The sequence below is a fragment of the Oncorhynchus masou genome, chromosome 15 (genome assembly GCF_036934945.1).
Source record: "Oncorhynchus masou masou isolate Uvic2021 chromosome 15, UVic_Omas_1.1, whole genome shotgun sequence".
NCBI lineage: Eukaryota > Metazoa > Chordata > Actinopteri > Salmoniformes > Salmonidae > Oncorhynchus > Oncorhynchus masou.
Genome location: NC_088226.1, coordinates 30149407 through 30164230, shown reverse-complemented (window position 1 = coordinate 30164230; position 14824 = coordinate 30149407). Strand labels below are relative to the sequence as shown.

The 14824-nt window shown below is 42.7% G+C and overlaps 1 protein-coding gene across 3 annotated transcripts in view; it reads right to left on the bottom strand.

Annotated features, from left to right (window-relative positions):
* Positions 1–14824, bottom strand: part of LOC135556134 (WW domain-containing transcription regulator protein 1-like) — a 70903-nt gene that overhangs the window by 7766 nt on the left and 48313 nt on the right. For 2 of the 3 annotated variants that reach the window (XM_064989066.1, XM_064989067.1), the window contains exons 2-3: positions 7899–8035; positions 1917–2030 (exon numbers count right to left, since the gene is read on the bottom strand). In XM_064989066.1, the coding sequence (XP_064845138.1) occupies positions 1917–2030; positions 7899–8035 (251 nt within the window). The remainder of the gene's footprint in view (positions 1–1916; positions 2031–7898; positions 8036–14824) is intronic. The other variant, XM_064989068.1, reaches the window with a different exon arrangement.

The window sequence follows — 14824 nt, the reverse complement described above, 5'->3', positions numbered from 1 at the left end:
GTCATGCAATGTATGATTTCATCTTTCTATCTATAAAAGCAACACATTTGTGGAGCATAAGGTGTTCCTCAGAGCCCCCTTAACATACTTCACAATTCGGCAAAAATAACCATCCATAATCGTCCTATTACACTCAATGACGTAATTCCCAGAGGCTCGATGCACAGCCATTTTGGTTCCAAAGCTATTCATTGCAACAGTCTTCATGTTTGGTGAAGGGGCCAGACAGGAAACCGTCCATTAGACATTCAAACATATCAAAAAGATTATGCTGACAGCTATTAAGAGGCCTGGGCTAAAGTACATGACAATAACGGGAACATTTATTTATTATACCCTTGTTTTGTTAGAACCAAATAGCTTGAGTGGAGGCCCTACGTTTGGATTTGGGCCAAACAGACAGAGACACACATGCATACACATGGCATGCATGCAATTGCACACAGAAACACTCAAAGCAGCATGTTTAGGTTTGGGTCAAGCTTACAGGGCAGGACACACCCTGTCAGAGTGTGCATATTGGGGCTGGAGAAAACAGACTGCAGGCTTTGCACAGCTCCACACAGCCTCAGTCACAAGTAAAATAACACTCCTCTACTCCTTCCTGTTTTACCCTCTTCTCCCAAGATCTCCCTCGCACTTCCCCACCTCTCTCCCCTCACCTCCCCCTCTCTAACCTCTCCGATCGTCTTGTTGCTCTAGTCTACGAGCCAGCACACTACAACCCCTCACAACTCTGTCACAACATCAGGAGGGAAATGGAGACAGGGAGAGATTGAGAGAGGGGTCAAAGTAAAAAGGGAGGAGGTAAGGGCGTTGAGAGAAAAACAGAAAGGAAGAGAGGGAGGCTGAGAAACGGGAGGAGACGGTAGGTACCGAGTGGCGCTGCTCTGCTAACAAAGACCTTGTTTCGTTTACTTCCCAGAAACAGCGTCAGCTAACACGTGGAAAAAAAATTAACAGCAATTTAGTGTTGATATGTTCCTCTCCTGGATATGTTCCTAAACCAGTCTATACTCCAGGCAGAAAACAATTCCCATTTTAAAATCCGACACCAATTAACTCTCCTCTGTCAAAGAAAGCTTATTTTTTGCCTCGTTGGTCTTACCTCATCCATCTAGGGACCCGACAACATCCATCTAGGGACCCGAAAACATCCATCTAGGGACCCGAAAACATCCATCTAGGGACCCGAAAACATCCATCTAGGGACCCGAAAACATCCATCTAGGGACCCGAAAACATCCATCTAGGGACCTGATGGTGCGGAGATTATCCAGCGCACAGAGCTCCTGGGTACTCTCCTGTTGCTCCCCCAGACACACACCTCATTGACACGCCAAATCATATACACACCTCGTCCACGCATAAACACGTCATCTCCCACTATTTCACTCGCATCACTAACTAAAATTCAGAGAAACTAAACAGACTACAGTTGAAATACAAGCACCCAAATGTGTACGTCAAATACACACACAAAATCGATCAATCATCATGCAAGGATAGGAGAGCACTGTCAGGACAGGAAGTGACACAATCACATGTAGAAATCAGGAGAACCATTGGTCACTGGTGGGAGGGAGAGGCAATCATTTTTATTGGCTTGGCACTGTCATTGGCTATTGGAATCAGACTTGGTATCCAGATAAACATGTGATTGGGTTTCTCAGGAAGATTTAGCTCACCCTAGTCCAAGCAAAGCATTCCTCTAGCTTGTCACAGGCAAAGCTCAGTCCCAGGAGGCAACAGGGGGCAAGGGGTCAATGGCCAGGTATGAGAGATCAAGGGGCATGGTTTGATTAGTTTAATGCTAGTAATTTTGGGGATGAAGGGGGTTGATTGGTTGGTTGGAGGTTTGAGCAAGTTGAAAAGGTAGCGATTTGCAGTCCACTTGCTGTCCAGAGGGTACTTACTGAGGCGAGCATCCACGCGCGGGTCGAGCCAAGACGTTCTGTGTGTTTTGTGGTCAATGAAGTAGGTTTCTCCACTAGGGTTTTCAGCCTGCTCCCAGCCATCAGGTAGCTCTCCTGTTCACAAGCAGCAGCAGCAACACCACATCAGCCAGAGTACTTCACCTTTACCAAGCCTGACTGATGCAAGTTTCTTGTGACCAAATTTCATACCTTACAGTATATGTTCATTTGATTGGACAATAACACTTTTGGGGTATTTGAATTCTTTGAAGCAGAAACATACTGGTGAACAGTAATAACTAATTACGGTTTGGCACATTTTCAATGTTTCTCCCCCAGTCACTCACCTTTTGTTTCATCAGGTGATTTGACTAAGAATACAGTCAAGGGGTTGAAGTGGAATGGAGAGGAGCAGAGTGCTTTCTCACAAGTTTCATGATGAGTCAACATGGCTAACAGGGGAGATGAGCCTAGTCATGACTAGAGCTAAATCTGAAACTCACTGCGTTGCCATGGGAGATAAAGTGTCAAGGGATGAGTGGGAGGTGAAATTCCACCGAATCTATTCTAGAACTACAGAGACAGTGGTCATGATCACCAACTTAGTAGTGGAGAGATGCCAGGTCGCTAACAGTATATTTCTAGTCGTTTCTTAGAATCAGGTGTTTTAGTGCTGGTCTGAAACAAAACCCTGCACACCATCACCTCTCCAGAACCAGGATTGGCGATGATCACTCTAGATACCCGAACAAGAATCAAGCACTTCAGGGAGTAGACAGAATCTACAGTACGGGATCAAGACCTCTAACTGGCAACCATAGACCTGTGTATTGTCTGTTAAAACCCCAAAGCAGAGTGTGCGAACATGTCCATCTGAGAGGAGAGAAGAAAACAAAGGGGTAGAACACAGCCATCAGGACAACAAAGACAAAGATAATTCCCCTTCAACAAAGACTGGGGCGTCCGCAAGCATTGTTCCAGCAAGAAGGGGGGGGGTCAAATCCAGTTCTGAGATTTGAACTTGTGAAAACTTTCCATGGAAGATTTGCACAGAAGTTTGAATTAGGCCCACAGGCTCCAGTCAGGATTAGTCCTGATGCGCTTTAGGAACAGCCATCAGAGTTATTTTTATAGTCATAGGTTTTAGAGAGTTTGTGTGTGTGACATCACTCCAATAGAACAGTGGTAAAAACATCCCAGTGATGTTTGAACAAGTCGAGCAGTGCGGTGTATATACAACTACTCAGGTTGAGCGACTCCATTCATACACTCGCACACTAGGCCACACACACACGCGAGCGATCCCGCTCCATTTCTGTCCGTCCTAAATTTCCTAGGTCTCTTGAAATTTTCCACTTGTTTAGCTCTCAATTTCTTGAGTTTACCCCTCCACTGCACACTCAGCCCATCCCTCTCAAACTGCAGACACCTTTTTTCCCATGTCATCGACTCAAATGGCATAAAGCGCGCACACACACTGTGCTGATCGAGGCATTGGTGATGTTCTGCAGGCTGAGCCAGGTGGCTGTGATATGGGTTAGCTAGGTCTATTATTAGGTGCGAGCTAGGCTAATGCCAACGTGAATGAGATTAACCAGTCAATGCCAATCTGTGTTATGAAGGAGCTGTCAGGCTCTGTCAGACTAAGTGGAGCATAAGAGGGTGGGGAGGGTTTCCTTATCTCACCTTCAACACAATAACATGCCTCCCTCAGGCAACACAGATCCTGTCTTTTGGTTGGTTCACACACATTCCTTTGGTGTTATTGTGGAAAGGGATTGCGCATGTTATGGTGGTAGTTCCCCAGGGTGAAAGACGTCATTGGTCAGAGTGATAATGGGCAGTGCCTTGTGGCAGATATGTCAGCACATAAGCGTCAGGAGAAGTGGGATATCACTGTGTTTTGGTAAGCTACTAACTCACGGTGGTTGGCCCAGTTGAGTGTGTCAGGGTTTAAGAGCGTGAATCGGGTTGCCGAGATTCACAGAGATATCCTGCCCAAAGCCACTACCGTTTCCCGGGATAAATAACAGCGAGAAACCAGTAAAATTATTATAAATGAACTATATGAACAGCATGATGCGAAATGGAACTGTTCAATGATATGCGACGTCGAAAGATCGGTCTTATCTGTTCTGCTATGTGCACGATCAAGGCAACGTTCAGGGTGGGGACAAACAGCGCAGTTCACAATGCATGTATCACATCATCAGCCGGTAATGTTCTTCTTCTTGTGACTGGTACATTTGCTGCAGCATAGCCTACTGTATGCTACAGTAATAGTATAACCAATATATCTGAATGCGCGTCTAATGGGGCGGCAGGGTTAGAGTGGTTAGAGCGTTGGACTAGTAACCGAAAGGTTGCAAGTTCGAATCCCAGAGCGGACAAGGTACAAATCTGTCGTTCTGCCCCTGAACAGGCAGTTAACCCACTGTTCCTAGGCCGCCATTGAAAATAAGAATTTGTTCTTAACTGACTTGCCTAGTAAAATAAAGGTCAAATAAATCTCCATCTGGCTTTCGGGGGTCATACGCACTATACACACATACACCAGTACACATGGATTTTGTGTTGTAGATATGTGGTAGTGGAGTATGGGCCTGAGGATACACACTTATTGTGAATTCTGTACTGAATGTAATTGTAATGTTTTTAAAATTGTGTAACTGCCTTAATTCTGCCAGACCTTGGAGCAGCTAATGGGATCCATAATATATACAAATTAAATACCTTGTTTGTTTGTTTTTGGGGTGGGGGGGGGGGGTGACTTTAAAATTAAAATTGCAGCTGCACTCGAATATTGTTGCTTTAAGTTAGTACGTACGCGAGCATGGTCTTTCTCTCACCGTCAATTCCATTCAAATTGTATCCGAAAAACGATACAGTATCGATACATCGATGTTGACGATACAGTATCGATATAGATATACTGTAGATAGATGTCCTAGCCTAGGTAATAAATTCAATGTAGCATTAGCCCTTATATTTAGCTAATTCATTATGGAGGTGGGTTCTACTAAGTTAACATATGGAATTGTTTTAAGGTGTCCGTACCATGGATCATTTAGCTATTTTATTTAGGAAGGTATAAAAAATAAATTATTTGATAAAATTACTACTATAACCCATAGAAACGCATTGAATAACACATTCATAAATGGCAAAACAGACAGTCAAAAAAATGTATAATAAGAAATACATTTATATAGGAGATAAGAAAGGTCTGGAAATATACTTTTGGGGACAAATATTTAACACTTTTTTGTTGGCACAAAATGACTTCTATACTTCCATTCCTTTTTTAAACCAGTACTAGGTTACCTTCAGACCAAGGTAAGAGGGATGCAAGCTTGCTCTTGTTTGCTGAAAGTTAAATACAGCAGCCAAAAGAACCCACAAGGAAAGGAGAAGACGCGCTCTAGCACAGGGGTACTCAACTACTATTTGAGAAGGTCCAGTGACACAAATTTCCTAGGTGGCAAAGGTCCGGAGGGATATCGGCGTTTATCGGCGCTGTGGTACAGCGTAGTAACAAACATAGTAGTCTACGACTTAGGAAACATGTTATATAAAATGTACATTAAATATATTGAGACTAAGAACTTTAATTACAACTCCTTTAGCATGTAAACGTGGAACATTGCATCAACATTGCTGAAGAACAAAAGTGGTTGCATAATTGTCTATGAACAAAGTGCACTCTGAACCATTGTACATGGGCCTTGAATTAACTTTTTTAAATTATTATGAAATAAAGTGCATGTTTTCTGGAGAACAAGGGAGAGTTGAACAAAACTAATAATCTGAATGCACAGAATGTCACTGTGGGTCATGCAATATTCATGTTTAAGTCACTCTGGGCCTTGCCGTTGCATCAATGAGAGAAATTTCACTTTGTCGCCCGCCAATGCTTTGAACTTTGGCACAAATGGATTGAGAGCAACTCTGAGACACTGGTGCAGGTGTTCATTGGTGAGCCTGGTGCGGTATTTGTTTTTAATTAAGTTGAATGTGGAGAAGGCTGATTCACAGCTGTATGTGGAGCCAAACATGGTCAGAATGTATAATACCAGTCTCATGAGAACAGGATAATCAGTTGCAGGCTCTTTCCCCAGAAAGTGACAGCGTCACAATCACCAGCCTGCTCCTTCAAAGACACATTTTCTTGCAGCTCAAATCAACATAATTTCAGTAATGTAACATCTACCCATCTGAAGATCTGGTTAGCTTCTTCTGACAACTTGGTTGCAGTGTTATCTGATAAATCATCCACAGCTAATGAAATGCATGTTGCATTCTGAATGGCCTCATCAAGTTGTGAAGTTCAAATCTTCAGCTAATGTTTCAGTTCTCTTCATTACAGTGGGATCTGGTTGATCTTTCCCTGAGCTCATCTTTTTGTTGACCTTCAAGGAAGGTGTCAGCAACTTCACACATGCATCCTTTTACCATTTCAGCATCTGGATTTTCTTGTGCGTGTTTTCCCAAAGTCCAAAGCTTTCCTCAGTGAACACTCCATTGCACGCTGTTGGGCTATCAGGGAATTGACAAGGACTTTGATGGACCACTCATATTGGGATTTGTGTTGGTTAATCTTGTTTGTTATCACCTCCGTGTTCAGGAGATACATCTAATCAAATGTACTATGCCTGGTGTCATAATGGTGCTTAACATTGGCACTTTTCAGGAGAGTTATGGACTCGCTGCATATCAGGCACATTGGTTTTGTGCTAGTTGCGGGTAGAATTAATAAATACCTTTTCGTCCATTCGTCTTTGAATATACGGTTTTCTGAGTAAACTTGTTTTTTTTTAACAAGCCATATTAACAAAGATACTGGTAACTAAAGCTTCTTCTATGTGTGATATTAACAGTTGAACCGCAATTTATTTCTGCCTGCTTGTCCCAAGGTTCCGCAGAGGATATTTGGATTGATGTGATTGGGTAAGCGGCCTCTTGTATTTGCATATAACCACGCGATTGTATTAGACGGGGCACTAATAGGTGGGCGTTGCTTCGAGAGAGTGCGAGAAAGAGGATGCTGAGAGGCCGCTGAGCCCGGTTTATTATTTTTTTTAAAGCTGTCTAAATATAAATTGATTGACATTTTATATAACAAAATGTGATGTTGTCCGGTCCGGATTGACCCTTCTCTGGGTTCGGACCCAGACCACGTTGCGCCAGTTAAGTTTGGCTGCTATAGCAGTTATTTATTCAGACCCATAAACATAAAAAAGCCATCTGCATCTTATTTTAGTCCTGTATTATTCAAGCATGTCATTACAATGAAGATAAGGACAACAAAAACAATTTAAATGTACTTGTTGAGCGCAAGGAAGGAATGAAGGTAATACACACGTCGCACAACATTAGGGGAAATATTGTGAAAGGTGGGCTAATGCGTCAGCCTACTAATTATCACGTTTTGAAATAGGCCTATTATATTTCAGAATGAAACTAATTCACTTGCCTATAACTGTAACTTTGTAGGCCGCATGTCCTGCACCAGCATTGCATGTTCTCTCCCAGCTTCATGGTTTGAATGAGGTGCGTAAATCTAGTCCATATAATACAGAATAATAAAATCCACATCCAAAAAGATTACTGGAGGCCGTTTTATTTATTTACCTAAGAGAGCATACAATCGATGAGCTTTTATGTTATTCTGTTGTGCGTAATGTGCGGTGGCCTATAGCCTGTCAGAAGTATGCCTAATGAATAACAGCACAATCATTGGAGCTTTATGTAGGGCTCATCTGGCTTTAGGAGGCATCGGCCTTGAATTTTCATGCCGATCAAAGCTCTGATCAAAGTTCTAATCAAATCCAGACATTTGCATATGTTTTAGAATTAAACTTCCAGTTTTTGTGGGAAATACCAGGTTACCCGGGAGAAAAGTGATTGATTCTCAGAGTGGAACATTTGTAAAATACCAGGAAAGTATTCAAACCCTAGGGTGTGTGTGTGCGCGACACTAACCGAGGTTGGGCTGGGACAGGGCCATGTTGCGTTGCTGTGGGGTGGCGGAGGGTGGGGGAGCGTGGAGGCTCATCTGATTCATGGCGGCCGTCATGGTCTTACGAGGGTCATGCCACGTAGTAATCTTCTCCACGTGACTACAGAGAGACAAAGAGAAGAGAACATCAGAAAAAAACATGTCAGAGATGTTTTCCAGGGTAACAGTCTTCAATTCCTTCCTTTACTCGTCTCCCTTTCAGATTCCCTGTCCCACATCCACATATTGATAGGGGGGAACAAAGACACACACTATAGCAATATCATATCGATTCTATGACTCCAAGTATGGCTTCTCAAAATAAAACAAAAAACATTAGCTGGTTCTAGTCAGTTGCACCTGCACCAAACCTCGTATTTCTCCATCTCTAGTTTGTTATCAATTTCTTTTTAAAATGTGAACCTACATGGTTTTCAGCATTCCTTGACTGACCAAATTAATTTTCTCGCGGCACTCTGCAGCAGCGCAATATGTTCGGAACACCGAATTGCAATGCATATAGAATCGTGAGAATCTCAATGCATATTGTATCGGCACCGTGATAATATTGTGAGCTCACTGGCATTTCCCAGCCCTACACCCATAGCTAGCCTGAAGGTAGATAAGCTACTGTACACGATATTCCAGCCCCGCTGCATTCTTCCATAGGACCACATAAGCAGCAGCAGGCCTAACAGGTGGCTAGTTACCGCAGCTCAGTGGCTCATTATAACTATCACTGATCATTATATCATCAGGGATTACGCAAGTTTCTGTTGGAATGACAACAGCCTTTAAAATCAGTTCCTACAGAGCTGCCCTAATGCAAGTGTAATACACGACATGATCAAAAGTATGTGGACACCTGCACATCGAACATATGGAGTTGGTCTCTCTTTTGCCGCTATAACAGCCTCCACTCTTCTGGGAATGCTTTCTGTGCAGACCAGTCAAGTTCTTCCACACAGGTCTCGACAAACCATTTCTGTATGGACCTCGCTTTGTGCATGGGGACATTGTCATGCTGAAACAGGTAAGGGCCTTCCTCAAACTGTTGCCACAAAGTTGGAAGCACAGAATTGTCTAGAATGTCGTCGTATGCTGTAGCGTTCAGATATTTTTGTATATATAGTGTACTGTACGTTGATAAGAACATGTTTCTGGTGTAATGTTTTTTGTATCATTGCTAGGCTTGACAAAACAAGCAAACTATTAGAATTTTAGCAACCAGGAAATGGAAGAGCGATTTCTGCATATTGCACCTTGAAGACATTCCTTACCTGTAACTAGTTACATTGTCACTCACGAGATCAGCCAGGCTGGAACATGAAAGTACACGCAGGCACACCAATATGCACACACAGGAAATTGTTGAGTTCCACAAAATGGAAGATAACGTTGCGGATAAAGTTCGGAATGACAATTCCATGTGTACAGCATCTAAAAGACCTGCATCACAATGCCAAGACCTTTGGGTGTTTTTGGAGCCTTTGTTCGGGTTTCTGGACACCCTGGAACTCCAGAATGACGCTCAGGATGTCAATCGCTGCAGAGGTAAGTTTGTCAAAACCCAGTGAAAATGTTTTTTTTTTTTTAAATCTACACAATGCCAATTATATCAAAAATACAGATTAAGTTCCAAAAATTTTAAATTCTCCTTCAAAATGTTCAAGACTAACCAGTTCCCTTAAAGGGCAATAAAGTTATATATATGTATCCATCTATTATACTGCCATCTCAGTGCGAGGGATGTCAAACTAGTTTGTTTAAAATACAAGGGCCAGGAAGGAGTCTTGACGGCACTGTCGCATCACTGCATGGGACAAGAGACCTGTTCATAGTCTCGCTCATTCCACATTTATATACACCCATAAATGCAGCACAAATGAACTTTTGCATGATGTGAAAACGAACTGGAGTGTACTTACAGTACCAGTCAAACATTTGGACAAGGGTTTTTATTTCTACCCTGTAGATTAATAGTGAAGACATGAAAATGATGAAATGACATATGGAACCATGTAGTAACCAAAAAGAGTGTTAAACAAATCAAAATGTATTTTATATTTGAGATTCTTCAAATAGCCACCCTTTGCCTTGACAGATTTGCAGACTCTTGGCATTCTCACAACGAGCATTATGAGATAGTCACCTGAAATGCATTTAAATTAACAGGTGTGCCTTGTTAAAAGTTAATTTGTGGAATGTCTTACCTTAAGGCATTTGAGCAACTCAGTTGTATTGTGACAAGGTAGGAGTGGTATACAGAAGATAGCCCTATTTAGTAAAAAGACCAAGTACATATTATGGCAAGAACAGCTCAAATAAGCAAAGAGAAATGACAGTCCATTATTACTTTAAGACCTGAAGGTCAGTCAATTCGGAAACATTTTAAGAACTTTGAAATTTTAAGTGCAGTCGTAAAACCCATCAAGCGCTATAATGAAACTGGCTCTCATTAGGACCTCCACAGGAAATAAGACCCAGAGTTACCTCTGCTGCAGAGGATTGCAGCCCAAATAGCTGCTACACAGTTCAAGTAACAGACATCTCAACATCAACTGCTCAGATGAGACTGTGAATCAGGCCTTCATGGTCGAAATGATGCTAAGAAACCACTACTAAAGGACACCAATAAGAAGAAGACATATATTGGGCCAAGAAACACAAGCAATGGAAATTAGACAGGTGGAAATCTGTCCTTTAGTCTGATGAGTCCAAATTTTAGATTTTTGGTTCCAACTGCTGTGTCTTAGTGAGACGCAGTGTAGGTGAACGGATGATCTCCGCATGTGTGGTTCCCACCGTGAAACATGGAGGAGGTGTGATGGTGCTTTGCTGGTGACACGGATTTATTTAGAATTCAAGGCACACTTAACCAGCATGACTAACACTACATTCTTCAGCGATACGCTATCCCATCTGTTTTGTGCTTAGTGGGACTATCATTTGTTTTTCAACAGGACAATGACCCAACACACCTCCAGGCTGTGTAAAGGCTATTTGACCAAGGAGAGTGATGGAGTGCTGCATCAGATGACCTGGCCTCCACAATCACCCAACCTCAACCCAACGGAGATGGTTTGAGGAGTTGGACCGCAGAGTGAAGGAAAAGCAGCCAACAAGTGCTCAGCGTATGTGGGAACTTTTGGAAAAGCATTCCAAGTGAAGCTGGTTGAGTGTGCAAAGCAAGGGTGGCTACTTTGAAGAATCTCAAATATATTTTGATTAGTTTAACACTTGTTGATTACGACATTATTCCATTAATTATTTCATCATTTTGATGTCGTCACTATTATTCTACAATGTAGAAAATTGTTTTTAAAAAAGAAAAACCCTAGAATGAGTAGGTGTGTCCAAACTTTTGGCAGGTACTGTAGATCCATACAATCAAGAGAATAACACTAAAAAGCTAGGTTTAATAAACTGTTTACAATGGACACTAAACAGTCAGAGTGGTGCGGTGTGAGGGCATAAAGGGCTTCCCACACCATGTTGTGACTCACAGAGGCACACTGGGAAGGTAAAAGCCACTTCCTGTTACTCTAACCCAGTCAGGAAGAATCCACTGTGGGGTTAGTCACCAGAAGCAACAGGGCCCCAAAAAACAACACAGAGCTGAGATGTAGATTACCGGACATTGCTCTGTGATTTACTGCAACAGTGAGAAACATTTTGTTGAGTCAGTATAACTATGTTTACTCTGAAAAAAGTGCTCAAAAGCCTTTGCTAATGTAGAGAGAATACCAACAGACATGCTTCCAAAAAGTGAAAGTGTATTTCAATATCAAACCTCAGCTGCAGCCACTCCAGATGCTCCATCATAACACAGAGACGGAGGCTAAACACCAAACATGGTAATAGGCCCTAATCTGGGTCAGGCTCTAAATGATTATTGTGGCCTGCAGCTCTAAGTAACCACAAGACTCCAGTAAGACAACCAGCTGCGGTGCAGAGTGTGTGTGTGTGTGTGTGTGTGTGTGTGTGTGTGTGTGCGTGTGCGTGAGTGAGAGACATCAGAGGAAAGGCTGATTAACGTTTTTAAGACGCGGGGCGGCAGAGCGTCGCTCTTCAGGGCAGATTTATGAAAGGTCTGTGGGAGAGTTGGATGAAGTTGCCTCTAGACACTGATCAAAGGTCAGTTTGTGTTTCCCCTAAATAGATAAGGGTAGAACTTGGAGAGGGTAAGCTTATCCTAGATCTGTGCCTGGGGTGGGGGTTGCCTGGTGGACGTCAGATCACCGCAGGGCCTCCGGCTGTGTGGAGGGGATGGGATTGACCCCTGAATTAAGGCCCATGCCCAAGCCTTTTAACTAGGTCTCACTCTGGAGGAGTTATCGTCATCTACTCATTGGTTTCCACATGGGTGATTGAAAGCTCTATGAGGAGAAACAAACTAGGTTTTTATCTGTGGATGAATTGTCAGAGTAGAGAACACACAATTTTGTATGACTCAAAATTCTACAAATTTCAAGCAAAAAAAGGACAATATGCATTTCAGGTAAAATAAGAACCCAATGTTTATCTCCCAGGACAAATTAAATAGCAACATCAAGCAAGATAAATGTCCATGAATGCTTCATGAGTTTTGACCTGTCCCCAAATTAATATAGTTGGTTCACAGTTGGTTTTGGTATTTTAACCTGCGTGTCATGAACGCGTCTGGGTGGGAATAGACTAAATCAACATGCGCACGATGGCGCACTCGCAGTGCCGGTTTCGTTAAGATGTTAGTGGGAATATCTCACCAGGGGAGGACCATCATCCTCAGTGAATTTTATAAAAAGTGAAACAGTTAATTATCCTTTATGGGATAAAACTATACAAAAAATTATATATTCAGGCCACCAAATAATTTATTAAAACATACTGTTTTGCAATGAAGGTCTACAGTAACCTCAACAGCACTCTGTAGGGTACGACTATGGTGTAGCCGGAGGATAGCTAGTTTCCGTCCTCCTCTGGGTACCTTTACATCAATACAAAAACCTGGAGGCTTGTGGTACTCATCCCCTTCCATAGTAATTATTAGAACATCCGGAGGACATCCCCAACACATCAGAGCTCTTAGGGGATAGACATTGTCCACCCAATCAAAGGATCAGAGAATTAATCTTGTACTGAAAGCACAAGCTACTTCTAGCTAGCACTAGAGTGCATAATATGTGGTGAGTAGTTGATTCAAAAGAGAGAGAGAAAAGACAATAGTATAACAAATTCATTCATTAAAAAATGGAGAAGCGACCGAGAAAGAGCTATCTAGATTTCATAATTTTTAAAAACTTTCACATGCAGCTAGCTAGTTTAGCCTACTCAAACACCCAGCTCAAACAGAGAGGGATGCTATGTTAGCTAGCTGGTTATGGCTATCCAACATTGGAACTGTTCTAAGTCAAGGAAAACGTTTGGTTTTATTAAACCGCGGCACAACTGCAACTGCTCAACTGCTTGTTGACTGTACACTGTACTGCATGTTTGTAGCGTGTTTACTCCAACCATGTTAGTTCTAGTAGCTATGTTGACTATGACGTTAGCTAATATGTAGGCTGTGTGTAGCGGTTATGATATGAAGGTTTGGCTTGGAAAGGTTTTTTCACCTGGTCACAGAGAGCTGATGTGTTGTGCACTGAAGTCCACAAGTGAATGGAAAATGTGAAAGTAGGAGAGCTCAATCAAAGGAATCATGCTGTTTGTATGTGGCTGCTATGAAAGCCAACTGTGTTTGTGTATGATCAGGATTGTATTCATTCTGACGATTCTGTTGAAAAACATTTCTTAAAAAGGAAGCAAACAAAACGAAAGCCTGAAATTGTCTAATAGAAACTCTCGTTTGCAACTGTTGGGCCAATGATTACACCATAGATCAGCTAGATGCAGGCAAGAAGGTATTGAATGTGTCAATGTGTGTAAACTTTCATTTAAAGGCTAGGATGTAGCAACCTCATGATGGGTACAGGGAACATTTGAATATGAAATCAAATATGAATGACAGTCATCCAATATGCTCTAATAGAAATAAGGCCACACTCATAAAAAAAAAAACATTGTCCTCTCTCATCTTAAACAGCACCAACCACCACTGCTCCTCACCTCTGAACAGCAGTGGATCAGCGCTCTTTTCCCTTTTCTTTCAAAGCAGAAAGCAGGAGATTCTGTCCTCTTGCCAAGTTGAACCTGAAGATCCGCCATTAAAGCCATCACCAGGATGGCACAGTGTCAGAATCAGGAAAACACATATACAGGGGCTTGCATAAGCCTACAGGGGGCTGAGATGTTGGGTAGGCCTGGGGGGCTTCATGTGGCGGTGTTTGGGAAAGAGAAGCACATTGTTTAGAGGGGAAATGGGAACAATGGCTGGAGCAACGGTAAGGGATGGCCTTGCAGGCTGAAACAACAGTCCCCATCTGTTGCACGCCACCACACACAAACTATCCCACTGCACTGTCTCTAGCACACCTCATAACTCACAGGACTTCAGCATAAACAGTCTCTCCGTCCTCTTCTCCCCCTAGCCTCCCTGTTTACGCCAGCGCTCCACAGACCAATAGGGCCTTGTGTGTACATAACCTACTGAGGGGCTGGATCTACACGTAACAGCAACACACTATGGTACTCATCTTACCCATTCATCCTACCCATGCATTTGAAGCACTGCCTGCATAACAATGTATGAGAATGGGAGGAAAGCCAGAGTGGTTACGGGCTAAATCACAGCAGAGCTCACTATTTACTTTGGGAAAAGTGGGGCGGGGGGAATCCTAGCTCCTCTGCTGAGTACTGCTGTTGTTGTTGCTGAGTGTTGTCCTTTTGTGTTTCATATTTACGGTATGGGAGGGAGGAGGGAATGAGGGACTTGAGGTGCTGGGTTGTCCCGTCCGGCTGCCCCTCACATGCTGGAGAGCCAGCAGTG